Below are 23,428 nucleotides of genomic sequence, written 5' to 3' on the forward strand. Positions count from 1 at the left end.
AGATTTGTATAATTAAAAAATACCTTCAAGGTATTAGTAGATTTGGTAGTAACTTTGAAAATTGACTGGTATCCCCAATGTATGACAGTGATGACGTCACTGAATAATGTTGACATTGTCAGTAAGTGCGAGAGGGACACCAGCCACCAGCAAACAATGACCTCTCATGTGGACACACTTTTTGACCTAACTACACAATCTAGTTTAATAATTCTAAATCTATGGGGAAGAGTTGTAACTCCATACATCAGTAAATGCGAGTTATTTGTATAGGCATAGTTAAGTGACATCTAGCGACAATCACGCGTCAACTAGCGTAAAATATCAGTACTGCTACTGTCAATACATGTCGCGACGAAAGACTAAAGTCTAATATTCACCAATTTTTAGCTAATAATAGTAATAATACAATAGTATTAATCAGTATTCTGTTTTCAATTCCTTCTGCTTGTAAGGTAAAATACCCCATAATGGACGGTGATGCCATTATGGACAAAAAATCACAAATCCTTAAAAATAAGTATCTAATATAAGTTTCTAAAAACTGACGGCTATGTACCATAAACTAGAGTTGTAGAGCTGTTTAATTTTGAAGTTTCAATTAATTCGGTTATTTCTGAAGGATTTGGAGACAAGATAAAATTCACCAGTTTACTGAAAAAAATATCAAGACGAATTCTTAGTAATGTTGCTAAGAGAGATGAGTTCATGTATAAAATAATAAAAAAATAACGCACGGTGTAATCTTGAATGCGTTTTACTTACTGCATTAAGCATGAGATAAGGTATAAAACATACTAGTTTGTTGCTCCAAAGATATAAAGAAATGACGTTATTTTGCAAGTGTCCATTACTGGACCCGAAAAACTGCCTACCTCCTATGATGGACAAGGAACAATTTACAAAACCAAAATTTACAAGAAACAATCCTATGTTAAAATAACCCAAACTAATTGTATTTATGGTGTATAAAATTGACTCATTGCGTATCAGTTGGCTTTAAAAGTAAAATTTTAAACTTATTTCACTGTCCATAATGGGGGATCCATTACTGGAGAACTGCCGTCCATAATTGGAGAAAAAACACCTAGTTTTAATTTGTTAACTATGAAGAAACCAATAGGAGTATCTATTCTGCAATACGCTTGAAATGTAGAAAAAGGATAAGACATTCAAGATTTAACACGCTTGGCGGTAGAATTTTTACATTTATCAGTGAAATAACAAAAACAGGCGAATTTTTTTCTTAAACTGTCCATGATTGGGTCCGTCACCTAAGTTGTAAACTTTTTTCAATTTCAATTTCAATGCTTTATTGCAATTCATGTGTACACATAATGATCTTAGGCTAATTATAATGTAGTCTCAACATGAACCCTGAGAGGGCATAGCAACATAATTATATAACTGTTTTTATATTAAATTTTTGGCAGACGCGACACAGTTGCCACCTAATATCGAGTAGTGGTACTGATAATTCACGCTATTTGACGCGTGATTGACGCGTGATTGTCGCTAGATGTCACTTAACTATGCCTATACAAATAACCCGCATTTAATGATGTATGGGATACAACTCTTCCCTTACTTATTCCTCTATGGTTGCTTTTTTCATTTCTTTTAATTTGTATTTTTTAAATAGTCACACTACTATTATACTATAATTACTATAAACATGAAATAAATGTCACATGTTTGGAATTTTCAACCCTTGCCTTCGTGATCCGATGGTCGAGTGGTTTAGGCATCCGTCCGGTAAACTCCAGGGGGCACTTGGAGGCCTCATTCACTTTTTGTTTGTACATGGAGATGGGCCGAATAATCGGTAAATATTCGGTATTCGGCATATTCGACAAGTTTTTCAATGTTCGTATTCGGCCGAATAATTCGGTTGCGTTGCCGAATATTTATCGAATAAACATAGTAAATAACTAATGAAGATCTTACTTATTCCATTGGATAATAAAATAAGCTCCTATTTTAGTAGCTTTCTAAGGAACTACCTACTAAAAAGAGATAACTATGCGTCAAAAATGTAATACAATTGTTTTTTTTAAATGTTAAAAAACCGTAGTTTAAGATTTGAGAAGAGTTCAGAGTTGTTTTAACTAAGTTTTAGTTATCCACTAAATCATAAGAACATAGTTGTAGTAACATATTATGTAACTATTATCAATCATTTACAATACAACATACAATCACGCCTGTGTCCCATGAAGGGGTAGGCAGAGCACATGAAACTACTCAGCTTTCAGTGCCACTCTTGGCAAATAAGGGGTTGAAAGAAAACGAAACTGTGACATTGCAGTGACAGGTTGCCAGCCTCTCGCCTACGCCACAATTTAACCCATATCCCACAGTCGCCTCGTAGACGACACCCACGGGAAGAAAGGGGGTGGTGAAAATCTTAACCCGTCACCACACGGGCACCAATCATTTAACAGTTTTAATCTCAACATCCGCTTTAAAAATATGGCGTAACCGAATATTGGGCCGAATGTTCGGTTCGGTAAGAGCTGAACCTAATATTAACCCAAGTCCATATTCGGCCCATCTCTATATATGACGTTTATTTCATGTTTAAAGTACAATGATTTACTTTCAAACACCTTCTTGGTGGCGCTGACATCGATGATGGTCAGGTTGTCTGTCTGATGCTTTACCTTCTCAGGGTACGGAGTAGCCCACCAAACCTGTGCCAAAAATATATACATACATACAACATACATACATACAATCACGCCTGTTTCCCAGAGGGGTAGGCAGAGATCACGGATTTCCATTTACTACGATCCTGACAAACCACTTTCGCTTCACACACTTTCATAACGTCTCTCATACACGCTCGTCGGTTTCGAGTACTTCTGACCTGGCCTTTTTGCAATATTTCCCCGATTTGAACAAGAAAAGTTTGCCTAGGTCTTCCACTTCCAACTGACCTTCCAAAAAATATATTCACTTTTAAAAGAAATGACGCAGCAATTAAACTACGTACTTCTTAGGTATTGGTAACGTGTGAAAAGGAGGGACGCTGATTGTCAGAAACACACATAATTTTATAGACATTTCAAATTTAATATTATAATGCTAGCGGCGCCGAAAACACAGTATTAATTTCAATAAATTATACAAAGTACAAAACTAGTAGAGCATTTTTTTTGCCATTTTTAGGGTTCCGTAGTCAACTAGGAACCCTTATAGTTTCGCCATGTCTGTCTGTCCGTCCGTCCGTCCGTCCGTCCGTCCGTCCGTCCGTCCGCGGATAATCTCAGTAACCGTAAGCACTAGAAAGCTGAAATTTGGTACCAATATGTATATCAATCACGCCAACAAAGTGCAAAAATAAAAAATAGAAAAAAATGTTTTATTAGGGTACCCCCCCTACATGTAAAGTGGGGGCTGATATTTTTTTTCATTCCAACCCCAACGTGTGATATATTGTTGGATAGGTATTTAAAAATGAATAAGGGTTTACTAAGATCGTTTTTTGATAATATTAATATTTTCGGAAATAATCGCTTCTAAAGGAAAAAAAAGTGCGTCCCCCCCCTCTAACTTTTGAACCATACGTTTAAAAAATATGAAAAAAATCACAAAAGTAGAACTTTATAAAAACTTTCTAGGAAAATTGTTTTGAACTTGATAGATTCAGTAGTTTTTGAGAAAAATACGGAAAACTACGGAACCCTACACTGAGCGTGGCCCGACACGCTCTTGGCCGGTTTTTTTTACTTTGATTGTTTTAGGGAATTTTAGGTCAATTGTACTCAGAATCACGAGTACTTTTAATCTTACTGGTAGACAAAAAGTGTCCCAGAATTTCCATACATTTTTGTTACTTTCCTCTTTTGTTACCCCATACAACATGTATGGAAAATGGTAACAAAATAAGAAAAATTCGTATGGGACAATTTTTTTAACTACTAGGATTGAAAAAGCTGGTAATTCTGAGTAGAAATAGCATTTTGTTTTTCAAAAATATCACATTTCATAAAAGTGGCAAAAAAAAAAAGAAATGCTCAGTCACCTGATGTCCAGCTTGGAGTAGAGCGTCCACAAATCCTTTCCCAGCTATATTATGGCTTGGAGACGGAACAGGAAAGACACACAGGATCCTGTACCCCTCACCCAGGGATATTGTCGCCCATAGGACGAATAGGGCAAGCTTCATGCTGTCTGAAAACTATATAAGGGCCATTTTTTTCAAAGTTGTCCACCCCACTTTTTTTGTAACATGGGTATTTTTACGCGATTAATACTCAGAATCGCGAGCTCTTTCGATCCTGTTAGGAGAAAAAATGTGTCCCAAGATTTCCATACGTTTTTTCGAACCTTTCATTCCGTTACCGCCATACAAAATGTATGAAAAAATGGTAACGGAATGGGAAAAAACCTTGGGATTGGGACACTTTTTTTCTCCTATTAGAATTGAAAGCGCTCGCGATTCTGAGTGGAAACCACATAAAAAATTCCAAATCCAAAAAAAAAGTTGAGTGGACAACTTTGAAAAAAATGGCCCATAAGAAATATTTGGTCATTGTGCTAGTTTTCGTTCACAGACGGAATAGCAAATAATTTTAATTAGTAGAGAATAATGCTGTTATATGCAAGCTTCATGTCGCCTGAAAATTATTTCAAAATTGTTTGTCATTGTGCTATTTTTCATCCACATACATTAGTCGTTAGTATTCGTCCACAGACGGAATAGCAAATAATTTATTATTATTAATTAGTAGAGACTAATGCTATGTATTACGTATATGCAAGCTTCAAGCCGCCTGAATATTATTTGAAAATTGTTTATCATTGTGCTAGTTTTCGTCCACATGCGTTAGTGTTCGACAACAGGCGGAATAGCAAGTAATTTACTAATTAGTAGACAATAATGCTGTTAGGTATATGCAAGCTTCATGTTACCTGAAAATTATTTAAAAATTGTTTGTCATTGTATTACTTTCGTCCACATACGTTAGTGTTCATCCGTTGGAAGAGATCCCTTAAAGGGATAAGCTCACCCTTGTACATAAACATTATAATTATTTACTGTACTTGTAATTTGTTCTGTGCAATAAAACGTTTACTACTACTTCTACTGCTACATATTTAATAAATATACGGTTGTTGTACCCACATTACCATATCGCGACTGTTGCGACATGTCGTCACTACTTTTTAAAAAACTTGTATCTTCGTCTGTCAATGAAAAGAAAATTGTAGTAAGTATGTATGGAATGCATATAGACTTACTGCGTTTTAACTTTGAGGAGCAGCGTGAGATACGATATTTTTTCAAAGCAGTGACGATGTTTCGAGTCATTTAGGAGACCCGTCCTTAGGCACGAGTGCTCGCGGCGCATACATACACTTTCCCAATTATAATATTATTATTATATCATATTAAAAGTTAATACATTATTAGCCCGCACTTGTTATCCAGAAGACCAGACGAAAACCAGAGTATATGGACAATAACCACAAAATTAAAATTTTGAAAAAACCCCCGACCGCGACCAAGTGGACCGATTTTCATGGCTAAGAACACTCCCGACTAATGCAGCTTTCAGACAAAAAAAATAAATCTAAATCGGTTCATCCGTTCGGGAGCTACGGTGCCACAGACAGACACACATACAGACAGACAAACAGACAGACAGACAGACAGACAGACAGACAGACACGTCAAACTTATAACACCCCTTCGTTTTTGCGTCGGGGGTTAAAAACTAGAACAAGCAATGACCAAAATTTATAATAAATAAATCAATAAAATAAGCCCATAATTACCTGTACTGTACTCGTACTGTTAATTGACACTAAAGACCTATCTATTGTGTTTATTTATGTCAGAATTAAGATAATAATATGATTAATCGTTATTATTTCAATAATGCAATGATAACATAAAAGACGTGAGTTGTTGCATTGTTTTATCAATGTCAAAACTTTTTGTATCAATGACAACTAGGTACGAGGTACTTAATATTATAAATGGTAGTGTGTGTCTGTTTGTTTATCCGTCTTTCACGGTAAACCCTATACCGACGAATTGACGTGATTTTTTAAGTGCAGATTGGTGCATATAGTTGATGGGATGGAGGGTGACATAGACTACTTTTGTCTCTTTCTAACAGCAATCTTCTCGTATTCAATATTTATGTTACCAAAATTACCAAATCATCATTTATTGGTAAAATTTTACCAGCCCAGCCAGCTCTTAAGACATTAGGTTGAAATTTGTATGAAATTACTTTGCGCTCTTGTGGATAAAATACAATTTTGCTATTTGTTTTTGAATAGCAAAGTAATTGACTGAGAGCCCAAGCCGCCAGACCTTCCTCAAATTCTCAAGGATGAAACTTAGGGATAATGTAGAGTTCGTATCGACGTTTAATGGTTCTTTCAAGAAAAACGTCAAAATAATGTAAAATTGATAGTTTTAGTCGGTGAAATACTACACTTTCCGTTATCTAATAGATATATTTAATTCAAGTTTCAATTAGAGCATCTTATTATCTTGATTCTTATCAGACGATATTTTTGAAAACTATCTCACTTCCCCGTGTGGTGACGGGTTAAGAATTTCACCACCCCCTTTCTTCCCGTGGGTGTCGTAGAAGTCGACTGTGGGATATGGGTTAAATTGTGGCGTAGGCGAGAGGCTGGCAACCTGTCACTGCAATGGCACAATTTCGATTTCTATCAACCCCTTTTTGCCAAGAGTGGCACTGAAACTTTAGTAGTTCATGTGCTCTGCCTACCCTTTTATGGGATACAGGCGTGATTATATGTATGTATGTATGTATGTATGTATCTCACTAAATTATTTATGAATTCTTCTCTGATGCACGTTTAGGAAAAGCCGCGTATAGCGCTGAATTAGTCGATCTTATTTGTAAAATTTGGACAATTTTGAATTCTGAAACTGGTAAATGTATAATAGTACGTATATCCTGTACTACAATCTTCTCAGACTACATTTTTATTATAAGGTTTTGAAAAAGAGTAAACGAGGCTAAGACGAATTCAATTTTTTTCAGAAATTACCTAAAATTAAGTGAAAATTTCTTTGAAAATCTACATCACTTTGAAATTATTTTCGTACAAAATTAATCAGCAACGTTTACTAAATGTGCTATTATGCCTTAGTGATTATAAATTTCTATTATATATTTTTGGCAATTTTTTGAAAACGAGCCTTCACCGTCACAATTATTACCATTTTTGGACATCTTCTCATATTTTGTTAGACCAAGTAGAAAAAGTCCTATAATATGTTACATATTTGTAAACTACTCGCAAAACCCTTTAATTTGATACCACACACGGTATGATTAAGCGCTCGGTTGCGATTCCACTATTTTTCACATGAAAGCCCTCTTAATGTGTGCATATTTTCTAGTTCGGCCCGACGGCCATTTTTTTGCTATCGAGTGCTGAAGGTGAAAAAAAAAGTGCTAACTTTCCTTACATTCTCAAGGCTGATTTTTATGTATGTGTTAGAGCACGTTGTTAGAAACATTAAATAAATGTCATATACAAAGAAAAAGTGACCAAGGCCTCCAGTGTTCCGAGCTGGAATCGAACCAGCGTACTCCGCTTACCGGGCGAATGCCTGAACCACTCGGCCATCGGTGCACGAAGGCAAGGGTCGAAACGCACGTTGTTAGAAATTGGTATTCATCAATGCCAGACCGTTTCCGCCGGCCGTAACTTTACTAGACGTTGGTGTGGTGAAATTTTTTTTTTTTATTGTTATAAATGGGCTTACTCTTGTCCACAGACTAGCCAAAGGCAAAGACGATTTTTTGTAGTCTGCAAGTCTGACTCGAAAGTGGGTGGATTTTTTTTATACACACACACAAAACACTATTTCAGTATAGGTAGGTACACTTAATCAGTTGATTGGAAGAATAAACAATGAAACAAATATGACCTATAAGTCCTATAACAATCGCTGAGATTAATACACTGATAATAATTGATTGTTCAACAAAAAACTACATGATAATTTTATCGAAGTAATCAAATTGATAACAATTTAAGGTGATTTAGAACAGTTGCTTATACAGGCCCCGCAGCCGAATGGCGTTTTCGCGAAACGCCACCGAAACGCCGCAGAAATGTAGTCTAGCTCTGTCACGCCAATACGCAAGAGCGATATAGATAGATAATAACTACTAGCGTTTCGTTTCGTGCGCGTTTGTGCCATTCGTGCGCACTCTGGGCATTTATAATACTGGAGATCGGACAAGCCGCCGGCGGACGTGTCACAGTTGACTCATAACATGAGCATACGGTTGTCGTTGTGTGCGTGCGTGACACAACTGGCTGTGTACACAGACATGGAATTGATGCGCGTGTCTGCGCAATAGCCCAATAGGAGCGTCCATTCAGGGCCAGATTAAGGGTAGAGCGAGTGGAGCGGCCGCTCTAGGCGCCGAATGGTAAGGGGCGCCAAAATCGTCATTGCGTGGGCGCATACATAGTCCAAAATGGCGAGAGGAGCCGGAAATGAATTTTATTCAGATATTGAAAATCTAGATTTGTGATTGTGATTCAGATTATGAATAGTTGCACCACAATGCCACCATGTACAACATTCATAAGGTGGGGCTGTTGCTACTGTTGCTGGGCGCCGCGAAAGATGTTTTTAGCTCTTGACGAACCACATTGTTGCGACGCCGAACAGAGACAATGTTACGTCGCTATACAAACGCTCAGTGTTTATCCGTAATTCAAAGCTGAGTTCTTAAAGCCACAGGCGCAAAACGTCTCACAGAGCACAGGAAAGCATTAACCTCGCGTACGTTTGTCCTATGAAAGACAGGGGCTTTTATAGAATCAAGCCCTCCCCATAAGTAATCTGTTGTCACACATACATGTGAAATATTTTAGTTACCTAGTCAAATGGTTGTGACGTTTCAGATGGTCACAGCGAATCTATGAGCATTTTGGCATCGAACCCCCCAAAAAAGGTAAAACAATGGGGCGCCAAAACTATATCTCGCTCTACCCTGATCGAGTGCGCGGGCCGGCGCTGCGTACATTTAAACTAGTATGTGGGTTTAAGACCTTGTTGTTACCTTGCAAGAGACGTATTCAATAAAAATCGCTCGGAATATCCGCTCTCCTATATCTTTGACCTATATTTTTTTATTTATTTATTTAAGTAATTCAAATATGTTACACCGCATAACAGTAAGAAACAAAGCACTGTGTAACTAAATACTCGTAATTACATAACAAAATATTAACTACATTTAGGTGACGACATAACGTCACATAATATATAGTACAAGTACAGAAGGCTCACTCCTTTGATGTTCACAAAACGCCGCCATTCTAAATTCTTACCTACATTAACAAACGGACCGCACGCGTGCAGACGACATTGAATTCTATTGCGCCGCGCGAAGGTCGTCGCCACTGAATGGGCTCGCGGCCGCCGGCATGTACTTGTAGCACGGCGAAAGGATCGCGGAGTGAGCCGCCCCTGATAACGTCGAGGCTTCGTAATTTATTTTATATCAAAAGTAACAATAGTATAAATATACAGTGCTCCCACAAATCTATGGTATAAGTTTGACTGTGGAGTCAAGAAATAAATTAATACTTCTAAAGTTAACAATCAGTTAAAATGTCATTGAGTACCTATAAACATTTAAATAACATAAATGCGTCGTTGAAATGTGAAATGAAAGAAAAAATCTACTCAATATCAATTTATTTCAATCTATCAGTGCGGAGACAATCTTATTGCTCTAAATAATGTAGACAATATTAATGCGGCATATTTACAATTCTCTTAGACAAAAAACTAGTTTAAATCTTAACAATCATAAGGTGTGTCAAAAAAGTTTCAAAATTTGTTGAGTTGTTATTTTAGTATTACTTTTAAACTTGTATGAAAGACAAAACAGTGCTTGTTTGAAATTATAATTTTCCATTTGGGCAGCTAATGACCAAACCAAAACCACTTCCAAAAAAAAACAAATTACAGCGCCATCTATTTTGTTCATACAACAACCACTATTTTTCTTAAAAATTTTAAAAAATGTGAAAGTCATCTAAATAAAGATATTGTATGTAAAGATAGGATAAGGCATAGGACCGATATCTCATACATTACAGGCGCCATCTTGGATTGCTTCCTTTGAAATCCTTCCGATATCGGATCGGATAATGTGAAAACGGACTGAGTGTTCTTACTTTAAAAGATTATATAGTCTATGGCACACCCATATTGTCAGTTAAAAATGGCAACAAATTAAAAAAACCGGCCAAGAGCGTGTCGGGCCACGCTCAGTGTAGGGTTCCGTAGTTTTCCGTATTTTTCTCAAAAACTACTGAACCTATCAAGTTCAAAACAGTTTTCCTAGAAAGTCCTAATAAAGTTCTACTTTTGTGATTTTTTTCATATGTTTTAAACATATGGTTCAAAAGTTAGAGGGGGGGACGCACTTTTTTTTTCCTTTAGGAGCGATTATTTCTGAAAATATTAATATTATCAAAAAACAATCTTAGTAAACCCTTATTAATTTTTAAATACCTATTCAACAATATATCATACATTGGGGTTGGAATGAAAAAAAAATATCAGCCCCCACTTTACACGTAGGGGGGGTACCCTTATAAAACTTTTTTTTTCCATTTTTTATTTTTGCACTTTGTTGGCGTGATTGATATACATATTGGTACCAAATTTCAGCTTTCTAGTGCTAACGGTTACTGAGATTATCCGCGGACGGACGGACGGACGGACGGACGGACGGACGGACGGACGGACGGACGGACGGACAGACAGACATGGCGAAACTATAAGGGTTCCTAGTTGACTACGGAACCCTAAAAAATGGGCACTTTTTGTGCCCTTTTTAACCCCCGACGCAAAAACGACTGGGTGTTATAAGTTTGACGTGTCTGTCTGTCTGTCTGTCTGTCTGTGGCATCATAGCTCCCGAACGGATGAACCGATTTAGATTTAGTTTTTTTTGTTTGAAAGCTGAGTTAGTCGGCCATGTTTCATGAAAATCGGTCCACTATGTCGCGGTCGGTTTTTTTCAAAATTTTAATTTTCTAGTCAATAAGTTTACTTTTTTTTAAATATTAGTACTGAATTATAATCTATAGATGCACTAAAAATCGGTATATATACCTATTTTACTGGTCTATGGTATCTATAAAAGTGCTATGTATCTGTGGAATAGATTAGAATAGTCTATGGTTTTGTCTCTGGTGCCGGACAGTCGATGTACTTGCACTTCTCCGTCGTTGGTTACCAGTGCCTGTAAAAAGTAATATTGATTCATAATTCGGTCATTTCTAGTAGAAATATCTAAAAGTAGATATTTTCTATTACCTACTAGATATTTGTTAAGATACATTTAAATCGGCCGAAATCGGCATGCCTGCCTCATGTGACTAAACGACTTTACTCGTCTGTCAATTCAATATTGGGGCATTCCACGAGAAATGCTTTTGCCTTGTATGGCTATATCAATCAAATCCGTAAAGCTCGAGAAAATACTGCCAATTGGTCAACCAAGTCATGGAAGGTTGTCAGACACAACTTCGCTTTCTTAGCATCTGCAGAAGTATTAGAAGAATTGCATGTCGTAAGCGACATTCTCGTGGAATGCCCCTATTACACGCTGTTCAGATTTAAGAATTTTTAAAACTTAATTCAATTAATTGTATTTAAGATACAACTATCGGTTTAAGTTCCTAACTTACAAAATTATCAGAATAATGTCACCAAAGTCACCGAAAGCCATAGAGGATTAAGTAAGGGAAGAGTTATAATATAACTCCACATATTAGTAAATGCGGGTTATTTGAAGTGACATCTAGCGACCATCACGCGTCAAATAGCGTAAATTATCAGTATTGCTCACCAATTTTTAGCTAATATTTCAATAGTATTAATCAGTATTACGTTTTCAATTCCTTCTGCTTGTAATATAAATTGTAAAGAGGGCGATTTTTGAATCTCGCATACGGGATTTTGTCACTAATATGCCGGTTGAACACGGTGACTTGCTTTAAATTATTTTCAGTGACAATTTTCTGAATTCGAACGCGTGAGAATCAAAAATCGGCCCACTGTTCTAATATTAAATTTTTGGCAGACGAGACACTGTTGCCACCTAGTATCGAGTAGTGGTACTGATAATTTATGCTATTTGACGCGTGATTGTCGCTAGATGTCACTACAAATAACCCGCATTTTCTCTTGTTTAACAACAACTCTTCAATTGCTTATTCCTTTATGCTGAAAGCTGAAATGTACTTTAGAAAAAAAGAATTAAAAGGACTAAAATGTACTTACTAAGGTTCCATCGCTGGACATGCTAGCGATTGTTGATTTGATACCGCTATGTTTAGGGTATATGTCACTATGTGTGAGCTCCCAACAAGAAAGAACTTCAGTTGTGACAGTGAAGATGCAGAATGGGTTGACCCGCGACCAGAGCACTGATGTCACGGATAGCTGAAAAAGGGTTTCATATAAATTAAACAAATAATCGATGGAATCAGGCGTTACTTTGCGGAAATCCATGTTAATCGTAAACTAGAACATTTTAATTTACGATTATAAATTAAACATTTTAATTCTTTGAAGATATAGATGGTCAACCAAATCTTAATCAATTTTATAATATAATTTATAAAATAATTAAAAAAAAATTTAAATTAATTTCCATAGAGTATCTACCTAGTCTGTTAATATTTTTTGATGAATACTTTTGCATGTTAAATTGTATCTTGTTATTTAATGCATGTTAATTATAAGATGTAATTAATGTTTTGAAAAGAAGTGGCCCGCCGAGTTTCTTGCCGGTCCCATAGTGGATACCCCCCTCTCCAACTGAGGGGGCGGACTGAAATCTTCTCGAGGCTGAGGCGTAGGGTTAGAGCCGGCGTAGCTTTATTTGACGTTCATATGCGCATTGTAATATGCCTACTAGAAAAATAAATATTTCTTTTGATTTTCATTTTTAAACGTTAATCTAAAACTTTTTTATTTGGGGCATCAACAAAATCATTTTTTTATTAATTTTGGGGCTTTTATTCTATTCTTCTACTTATTCTAATTTTGGCATTAAAAAATGCGACATTTTGAAAATGTAGGGACGAAGGCTTTTTCGTGCCAAGATTTGGCTACCGTCTATAGTTACCAGTGATTTCTTTACTATCGGTCTATTCTTGATTTTAAAAAGTTTGAATTCGCCTCGCTGAATTGTGTAAAATTCGTACCACAACTTGCTTAAAGCAACTATCTAGTATGTTATAATAAAGTTCATACATAAACTGAACTAAATAAAATTCCACGCTATTTGACGCGTGATTCACGCGTGATTGTCGCTAGATGTCACTTAACTATGCCTATACAAATAACCCGCATTTACTGATGTATGGTGTTACAACTCTTCTCTTACTTATTCCCTTATGACTAAAACGAAATAAACTTACTCTGTTAGTTAAGTTGACAACATCGGTGATATTATTATGGCTGTGAATTCGTGGTTTATGGACAAACCTTCCCTTGAAGTCTGCCTGCCATGACTCTTGAGGAGGAGCATTGCTGAAAACAATCATTATTTTACTTGAAATGAAAGCTTATGAGCCGAGAAATATAGAAGAAATGCCCTGTCCCACATTCTGATTGAAATTCCGATGCTTACTAATTTCAAAACTTAAGTATTAATCGATCAAGAAGGCCACTTCAGTTGCTTAACAAAATTGTCAAAAGCTGGCAGGGCCGCCATGATGGTAAAAATGTTATATAGTCTCAGCAGCAGTCAAGTGTGAGTAGCACTCTACTCTCACGTCCGTGAGTGAATACAGACTAACAGTTCCAGTGTCTGATGATGCATGGAAATATGGTCCATGCTGTGAAACTTCTAGGCTTTGGAAGTGTCTATACAAAACTGCTTATTTTTATATGTTTATCATGGATAAACATATAAAGGGTTGGTTGGTTGTTTAGCCACAATAAGTCAAATACTGTCAGGGTCGCCATGACAGAAAAACCGCCAGTCTGCTTATTTTTTTGATGCTGGTTATTAAAAAAAAGTATTACCGGCAGTCGAGTGTGAGTAGCACTCTACTCTCCGTAAGAGAGTATAGAGAGACGGTTCCATGGTCTGATGCTGCTAGGAAATAAGGTCCATGCGGTGAAACCTCCAGGCAAGTTATTGAGGAGGTGTCCGCTGCAAATGATGTGATTATTCATTAGTTATAGCCAGGCAAAAAAAGTAAAAAATTAAAAAGTGGCAACACCATAGTGTTCGTTTCAAATCAATTTGTGTGGAAAACAGGAACGACGCTACGATGTTGCTACTTGTTTTTCATATTTTTCTCGGATCATGATATAAAATTGTAAATTACATATTTATAATAATAACAATTTAACTTCAGAACGTAGCTCGTAGGTACAGGTCAATTCACAAGAGCTGGCACGAATGGAACGAATGTTTGAATGAAAATATGCATGTGTGTGACAGATTAACCAATAAAATGGTGGCTCTTGACAGTTACGACTGTATACCAATACAGGTGTCACTCACACAATCAAAGTTTCGTTCATTTCATTCGTGCCAGCTTTCGTGAATCGACCTGTACAACAACTTCTTTTACACTTTTTGACACTAAATATTTAGCTTGTGATCCTGAGATCGAGAAGCAGTGGTTTTACTTTAAAGTTTAAAAGAGCATGCATATACAAATACAAAAAGAGTTTCGGAAGTTCAAACAATTTTATTTTCACTAGTGTCCATTTTCTTATGTTATAAAAAAATATTTATATATACTCACTAGATACACACAGCCTCTCAATCTTCACTGCGCCCAAACTCCTCGTGCAACTCAACACCTCTCCATCATTTTTGGCCACCAACAACCTATCACTATTATTATACTGCACTATCTTCAAATCCTCACACACAACCCCACTTTCCCACTCGTGGGGTAATTTATTTTCGACTGGCAACCTTCTTGCGTTGGCAACACTGCGCGGTCTGTCAATGTCACTCTCTGACTTTTGGCGCGAAAAATTTCTGGCCAGTACTTTCTCTTGTTTTCTTTTTAACATTCTTTTTTTACCAGCGTTTAGATTGAAAGCGTTGTCGCTTATGTCTTTTGCGCATAGAAGTTTGGTGAGAGATATCGTTTGAGTTTTTTCTAGTCTCATTTTGGACCAGAACGCTTTGCCTAGGTCGTGAGTTTTGGATTTTTCTTGAATTATCGTCCATATTGTTAGGACTCCTAGTCGTTGTAATGAACAGATCTGTGAGAGTAAAATTACAAAGAGGTTAGTATGTTATTATTTTGCCTAAAACGCCCACTTATTACTAATTACCCAGTAAGATCTTATACATACATGCATACATACAGACAATGACGCCTGTATCCCATGAAGGAGTAGGCAGAGCACATGAAACTACTCAAGTTTCAGTGCCACTCTTGGCAAATAAGGGGTTGAAAGAAAACGAAACTGTGACATTGCAGTGACAGGTTGCCAGCCTCTCGCCTACGCCACAGTTTAACCCATATCCCACAGTCGCCTTACGACATCCACGGGAAGAAAGGGGGTGGTGAAATTCTTAACCCGTCACGACACGGGCGCCGGGCCTATGATCTTATAGTAACCCTGTAATTAATATCATTCTATTTACCATCGAATAGAGAGCAGACGCTGACGAGCTCATTGTATGATGCTGAGAGGAAATGGGTCCTGTCAAAGTCTGGCAGGGTCGCCATGATGTGCTTAATCGTTATCTAGCCACATCGACAATCATGAGTAACAATCTACCTAATAATCTCGTGGCTTAGAACCGTGAATGTAGATTTATACATTGTGTAGCTAATTAAATACAGCCTTGTAAAAAAGAAAAGAAAATAATGGTGGCGCCACCGTCTATGTAAACCGTTTTGCATGTGGCAACTGTTGAGTCACTTTTAGAGACAAGTAAATGTTGCTATGATAAAAAAACTTTGTCTATTTCGACACTTTTTTGCGAAGCTGTACATATTGTTTCAAATCATCATTGCGTTATCCCGGCATTTGCCACGGTTCATGGGAGCCCTGGGGTCCGCTTTGACAACGTATCCCAAGATTTGGCGCAGGCACTAGTTTTACGAAAGCGACTGCCATCTGCTCTCCCAACCTGAAGGGTAACTAGGCCTTATTGGAACTAGTCCAGTTTCCTCACGATGTTTTCCTTCACCGAAAAGCGACTGGCAAATATCAAATGATATTTGGCACATAAATTCCGAAAAACTCATTGATGCGAGCCGGGGTTCGAACCCGTGACCTCCGGAACGAAAGTCGCACGTACTTATCGCTAGGCTAACAGCGCTTATGTTGCTTTGATAAAAAAATGGTTCTATTTCTACTGTTTTTTGCCAAGCTGTACATATTGTTTCAAATATTTATGTAGCCTGTGTGGTGACGGGTTAAGAATTTCACGACCCCCTTTCTTCCCGTGGCTGTCGTAGAAGACGACTATGGGACATGGGTTAAATTGTGGCGTAGGCGAGAGGCTGGCAACTTGTCACTGCAATGTCACAGTTTCGTTTTCTTTCAACCCCTTATTTGCCAAGAGTGGCACTGAAGCTTTAGTAGTTTCATGTGTTCTGCCTACCCCTTTATGGGATACAGGCGTGATTGTATGTTGTTGTTGTTGTATGTATTTATGTAAATAGTAAATACGCCATACGATTAAATGAAAAACCTACCTGGCCCACAACTCTTCTGTCACTGTCCTGCGCTTGCGTTGCTCGGAGGAACTCCAACCCAACCGTGCGGCCAATGACCTCTTCGTCTGTCAAGTTGGCAGCACTGCTCGTGTATGCACACGCTTGTAATGCGTGTGGTATCTGTGGTCGCTGTCAATAAACCGTTACACTTTAAATGTAGGGAACATACAATTTTACACAAACTCACAAACTCTATTCGCTATCCCGACAGCACGAACTCATGCCCTATCACACTCTCCGCTACACCATGCATTAACTCTTCTAAATGAAATACTGGCCAGTGACAGCAATCTGGACATGTTTTACAGCACGGAATCGCAATTCCTTTCGATTAGTAGCCGATACCTGGAAGCTAATACGACTCCAAGTTCCATTAGCTACTGATTATGAATCAATCATAAGACCTTAAGTGTGTACCCTATTGTATGAGTCTCTAAAACTACCCTCCTATTAACATGCTATAGCTTGTCTGTTAGTGTTAATTTTAAGGAATTTATAAATAAAGAAATAAAGAAATAAATTTTCACATCACTGTTTCGGAAAGGCTTCCCTGCTAGGAGGGAGCAAAGTGGCACTTTTCCTCGCTGCAAAAAGTATCTTCCGTTCAAGGACACATTTTTTGTGCATTTAATTTTGTTACATACAATATTTTTCTGTTTATATAACGTACTAGCTTTTGTCCGCGGCTTCGCTCGCGTTAGAAAGAGACCATCAAGGTAGCCTATGTCACTCTCCATCCCTTCAACTATCTCCACTTAAAAAATCACTACAATTCGTCGCTCCGTTTTGCCATAGTATAATAAAAAGTACTATCGTACAGTATGGCCACTCCCGCTCCCCGCTGAAAGTGCCGCCCACCCCCTCTCGGTTACCTCACAGTTACCGCCTGTCAAAAATGCGAACAGTCGACCTGTCATATTTCACTCATACAAGTATAGTATGCGTTCACCTACACGAGCTTAGACTGTGTGCTAGGAACGCGCCTCTTTCATATATTTGATCGCCCGAGATGTGGTTTTGCCGTGAAAGACGGACAAACAAACAGACACACACACTTTCCTATTTATAACATTAGTATGGAAGTATGGATTATTTGTATCTATTTGCAATAGTTACCGAGATAGTTAAAATGATATGAAAGATTAATACATAGTTTATGATATGATAGAAAACATTGAAAATAATATAAGACTTACCTGATAATCATCGTTGACATTGATATTCTTCTGATTGAATTCTCTATCAATTTCAGCAGCCGTCAATAGTTCCGTGTTTACTTGAACTAATTCATCTTTTTTCGAGCTGGCAACATCGTCCAGCCATGTTGGTTCTTCTGACAAGTCCCAAAGATGTAAGGAACTGGAATTTGTTCAAATAAAATAACCCAAAACCGAGTAAGCTATGAGCTTTTGACTAGTGCCTAACGTATGTTTTTTCTGCGTATGTTTTTTCTTTTTAATCAAAGTAGTAGGTAAGTGTGCTTTATCTATTTTGGACATTGAAAACTGGCTTAAAACTTGCTTGTAAGATTCGTTAAAAAAAAGTATAGTAAAAACTCATCAAAATAGCTAATAAACAAAACTCTTACCCATCTTCCAAAGCAGCTACAACCAATCCATCAGTATTTCCTCTAAACCTTCCTATAACCACATTGTCTATGGCAACTAATATTTTTATAGGCTCACTCCTGGCAACACTGGCGTCCCATAAACAAACCAGACTTTTTCCCGCCAAAACGCCATTACTGAATTTCTTATGCACTGTCAAAATTAAACTACTTTTATCCTCTGAAAAGATTAAACTTGTAATTTTCGCGTCTTTTAGGAAAGGCTTCTCTTCTGACACTTTTTTCGTTGTTATACCAACATATCCAGAGCTAAAAGGTAAGTTTGATTTTGTTGCGTTATCTGTCACCGTTCCATTTAAATTTAAAACATGGCTGACTTTTCTTTCTGCTCTTTTCAAAAACTTTCCTAGTGAGTTTGTATTAATATCCTTTAATTTACTCTCATATATGTCATATGGCAACATTTCACAATTACCAACACCACTTTTTTGCTCAAGTAATATCCTTAATTCGTTATCTTTGTATTCTTTAAACGCTTCAATTTCATTAGTCTCACGATCTTCAAATAAAAACCTAAATTTCGACGTATAATCATCGCTACTCCTCTTATTTTTCTTCAAAGTATGATCATTTAAATAAATATCTGCTTTTGAAAATTTAACTGGATGCTGAGTCCATTTATTTTCAACATCAATTTCATCAGTTTGGATTTCTTCAGTGATACCATCATCAAAAGTTTGCACTGCACTTTGCGTGTAATTTGTCCTGCCAAATGTTGCCATATACAAATCATAAGATATGGGCTTCATTTCGAAGAGAGTGAATGACATTTCGTGCAGTGTTACCATGCTCAATATGTCTTTTGCTCGACGCATCATGTTTTCGACTATGCGTTTTTTGCGTTTCTTCTCCTTTGATTTGTTGAAATCTATGAAAAGAGGTCTGAAAAAATAAAATGGAATATTAACTATACAACAGATACTGATGGTGTAAATACAGTTCTGAATTGACCGATTATTTATTAATTAAAACCAAACATAAAGCACCAGATTGTACCTTTTATCTCTACCGGTCCGCTTAGTATTTTTCCATTTAATCAGGAAAACCCCAACTGAATATAAATTTAATGATCTATTTGACATGCTGGGTAAACTACCAATAAATGTATGTGCTATTGTATGCGTTGGATTTCGCCAGTGAGAACCAAGACAATTTAAAAGAAAAACGTAAGTAAACAAAAACCTGTTTTTACTCCATTCGGTCGGACATCTTGAATCCTGACTATTTTGAGTTTAATTGAATGCCGTTTGGTCTATAAACGACACCTGATTATTTTCAAAGACTCATGAAATTTAAATTAAAAAAAAAAGATATTTATTTACCAACACAGCACGAAATGGAAATATGTATAAGAGCTTATAAAAACTTAGTAAATAAAATTACAGATGTGTGTGCACTGTGCTACTTAAAATGGATGAGACTCAGCAAGACCGCTGATTTTCAGTCCCCAACCAATAAACTTAAATCTAATACTTAACTAAATAAGTAGCTTACTAGCTAACCCTTTAATTTAATTTAAGCTTTAATATAATATCTATAATTTATGGAATAAAAGGGACACCGATTTTTTAATACCACGTCTGTGGTAAACAGGCATACGGTCCACCTAATGGAAAGCGGTCACCGTAACCTATGGATACCTGTAACTCAAGGGGTGTCACGTGCACGTTGCCGACTCATTAAAAACTTGTACACTCCTTTTTTGGGGAACCCCATACTGTAGTTCATTGAGGATCACTTTAAACTGACTAACAATCAAGTACATACCTTTCTTGCACTTCCACGGTCCTCATGCTGGACACAGCACTGGAGCTGTCCTGAAACCCTTCGTCCAGAGAACTAGCCTTGTCTTCCTCCGTTTCGGTGATGAACTCCATGGCTGTTGGCTTGGATTTGGCTGAGCGCTGCTCGCGAAGGTCGAAACTTCCTGAGGATTATTTTTAATTTAGACAACTCATCATATCAGCCCTTTATCGCCCACTGCTGAGCATAGGCCTCTCTTCTAGTACGCCACTTGTCCCGGTCCTGAGCTAGTCTCATCCAGTTGTGACCCGCAATTTTCCCGATGTCGTCCACCCAACGAGCTAACGGATGACAACTCATTGAATATCAAGTCTATTATCCATTCTGCTAGGTGTATTTAGACCTAGGTAATTATTATCTTGATTATATGAAGTCTAGGTAGCTTAAATAGTAGAGAGCAGAGCGACTGACCGCAATTCAGTAGCAGAGTTCAAGTCAAACCCAAGACTATTAATTTCAAAACTTTTAAATCTATCCTATCTATCTCATTACAAAAATATTCATCAATGTTAGTAAACTGTACGTTACCTATCAATGATCGTAATACCTATCAGCTAAACTTGCGGTATTTCCGACCTTCAAACCTTCAAGAAAAGAGCGTACCTACTACCTACACCCATCTTAAATGCCGACAACGCACCTCCAACACTTCTGGTGTTTCGGGACTTTCGGGTGTCCATGGGCGGCAGTGATCGCTTACCATCAGGCGACTTGTCTGCTCGTTTGCCTCCCATCGCATAAAAAAATCTTGGTAATTCCACGGTGGTGGTTAAATTCTGCTTCGTAAATTGATGCTTCTTGAAATTTTCTCAAGCCACAAACAGCATTCAGTTAATAAGTTTTTTGCAAAAATTTCATTTTTGGCACAAGCTTTTATCGCTAACTGTACCTTTCTTTCAACAGTCATCTACTCCTCTCTGAGACGTTTCTAAAAACCCCTTACTCGATGTGATACGACGTTTCATGACAGAGTTCCTATGATCAGCTTTCCGCTCCATCATCAGATCAGCTCCATGACACCATAATATTGCATTGTCACGTGATTTACATATGTGTGCAACATTTCAGCTCAATCGGAAACCGGGAAGTGAGTCAAATTTAGCTTCTACGTTTTGACGCACACTAACATACTAAACTAACAAGGCAAGTTGAATAAAAGCTTGTAAAAATTAAAGTACAGGGTTAATTAAATGGTTCGTTTCATTTACTAAGACGCGTGCCTTAGATTTGACTGCATATCATCGTGAATAAGATTATAAAGACTCTGCAAGATGCAACAGACAACTGTTAACCACTTACCTGAATCCAGCATATTCTCCTCATCCTTCTCCTTCTCTCTTCCCTCCCCATCTATCTCTCTCCCTTCCTCGTGTTCAGAGCTCGCTTGACTCCTCTCGCTATGGTAGGAGTCGAAGTCTGATTCGTAGCTCTCGAAATCATCTTCGTAACTTACGTCTTCATCGCTTTTGGTTGGAGCCTGGAGGGATTATATTAAGTAAATTTGTAGACGATCGAGTATTCATTACGATAGAATAGAATAAATTTTATTCGTAAACACACAAAAGAGAAAAATATTACAAATAGGAACACATAAAAACGAGAAGCCACGAAATGCCTCAGTATATTGCTGGCGACTTCCTGCGCTGATCTCCTGGTTAAACCATTCGGTGAAAAACAATCACGACAGGTAACATGAACAAAATTATGGAAAACAACATATTACACACAAAACAGACAAAGATGCTTTTACGATGGCACTACGATACAAGTGTGGAAAAGAGGAAGTTGGAAACGATTGGCGATAAATTAAAAACGATCGAAGTTACAAATTTGCTCTTCGCACGTATATCGTACGACGTTTTTCAGTACATATGTAATGGCCCTTTGAACTTTCTCTAGAATAATAATGTACTGACAAACTTATTATCTTCTCTGACCAAACTTTTCGCATAACATAAGTATTACAAATGGGACTTTGCAGAAATCTGTAGGTACGATATGCCGTGCAGCGTTCTCGCCTAAGACACAGTATAATAAAGAGTACTATCGTACAGTATGGCCACTCCCGCTCCCCGCTGAAAGTGCCGCCCACCCCCTCTCGGTTACCTCACAGTTACCACCTATCAACAACACGAATAGTTGACCTGTCATATTTCACTCGTACAAGCATAGTACGTTTTCACCTACACGAGCTAAGACTGTGTGCTAGGAATGCGCCTCTTATATATTTGGTCGCCAGTGTCCGAGGTGTGCCTAAGATGTCTTAATTACTAAGATTTAAAGGTGACCACTGACCACGAATGTTGTAAAGTGTTAGAAACATCGGGATGAATCGTAAACTCATTACACGCGATATAATCCGGTTCCATAGTTTTATTTCATGAGTATCTATCGCGGTAACCGAAGATAATATTACTGAGATTTAGTTTAGTAGTTTTTTGGGAAACATGCACTTAAAACTAGGCGGGAATATCAACTTTTGTAAAACCATGAGTGGTATAACGTTGTAATATTCATCTAGCTACTAAAGTTTTACATACCTTATCCTTATCTTCATCAAGCCCTACGTAAAAAGCTTTCGGTCTCGCCACCAATTTCTGCTTCAAATTTATCATTTCTTCATTATTATCTATTCTATCAGGCGTCAATTCCTTCACTTCGTTATCATCTAAAGTCCTTGTTTTTGATCTAATTCTTTCTCTGTTATCATTTTCATTTGTTTTAATGTCTTTAGCTTCTTTGTCATTGTTTACTTTTCTATTCTCTTTTTGCTTACTTTTATCTACAGCTTTATCGTTACTTATATTTAACTCTAGTTTCCTCTTAGCTATAGGAGAATTAACAGTAACATTTACAAAAGGTAGATCTTTTGCTGTTCTAGCTCTTGTTACATTAGCTTTGCTTGTACTTTCACTTGTTTTAGCTTTGCTAGTACTATTTGCTTCATTCCTAGATCTACTACTAACTTTACTAGTACTATTATTAGTTCTACTAGTACTAATTCTGCTTGAACTACTGATTTGACTTATAGACGAAGGTGAGGATTTCAAATAGTCTTTCATTGGTGAACTTTTATAGTCTTTAGATGACCCTGGTATTTTTTTAGGTGTGTTATAAATGTCTGCAGTAGAAGACTTTTGCACGAAGTTCCGTGGAGTTGAAACATTGTAAGATGTTTTCTTTAGTTTTTCGTCTTGTAGTTTTATTTTTTCTTCTTGCAGTTTGTCTTTGCTTGTA

At 37.2% G+C, this 23,428-nt stretch overlaps 2 protein-coding genes across 4 annotated transcripts in view; both read right to left on the reverse strand.

The window, feature by feature from the left end:
- LOC125239780 (UDP-glucosyltransferase 2-like) overlaps window positions 1-7,927 on the reverse strand; it is a 28,253-nt gene extending 20,326 nt beyond the window's left edge. The window contains exons 1-4 of one of the 3 annotated variants that reach the window (XM_048147462.1): window positions 7,217-7,257; window positions 5,785-5,825; window positions 4,028-4,183; window positions 2,600-2,693 (exon numbers count right to left, since the gene is read on the reverse strand). In XM_048147462.1, the coding sequence (XP_048003419.1) occupies window positions 2,600-2,693; window positions 4,028-4,183; window positions 5,785-5,825; window positions 7,217-7,229 (304 nt within the window). In that variant the 5' untranslated portion in view covers window positions 7,230-7,257. Of the gene's footprint in view, window positions 1-2,599; window positions 2,694-4,027; window positions 4,184-5,784; window positions 5,826-7,216; window positions 7,258-7,768 lie in introns of those variants that run through there. The other 2 variants (XM_048147463.1, XM_048147464.1) reach the window with 2 other exon arrangements.
- A 3,197-nt stretch (window positions 7,928-11,124) lies between these two features.
- LOC125240140 lies at window positions 11,125-23,235 on the reverse strand. The gene is made up of 11 exons (XM_048147986.1): window positions 22,732-23,235; window positions 21,491-21,668; window positions 20,156-20,315; window positions 18,350-19,270; window positions 17,958-18,120; window positions 16,741-16,890; window positions 14,818-15,289; window positions 14,084-14,213; window positions 13,474-13,585; window positions 12,329-12,490; window positions 11,125-11,285 (listed from the first exon to the last, which is right to left on the reverse strand). The coding sequence occupies exons 1-11, from the start codon at window positions 22,804-22,806 to the stop codon at window positions 11,178-11,180; spliced, it is 2,631 nt and encodes an 876-aa protein (XP_048003943.1). The 5' UTR covers window positions 22,807-23,235; the 3' UTR covers window positions 11,125-11,177.
- Window positions 23,236-23,428: the final 193 nt, after the last annotated feature.

Source organism: Leguminivora glycinivorella, chromosome 26 (genome assembly GCF_023078275.1).
Source record: "Leguminivora glycinivorella isolate SPB_JAAS2020 chromosome 26, LegGlyc_1.1, whole genome shotgun sequence".
Lineage (NCBI taxonomy): Eukaryota > Metazoa > Arthropoda > Insecta > Lepidoptera > Tortricidae > Leguminivora > Leguminivora glycinivorella.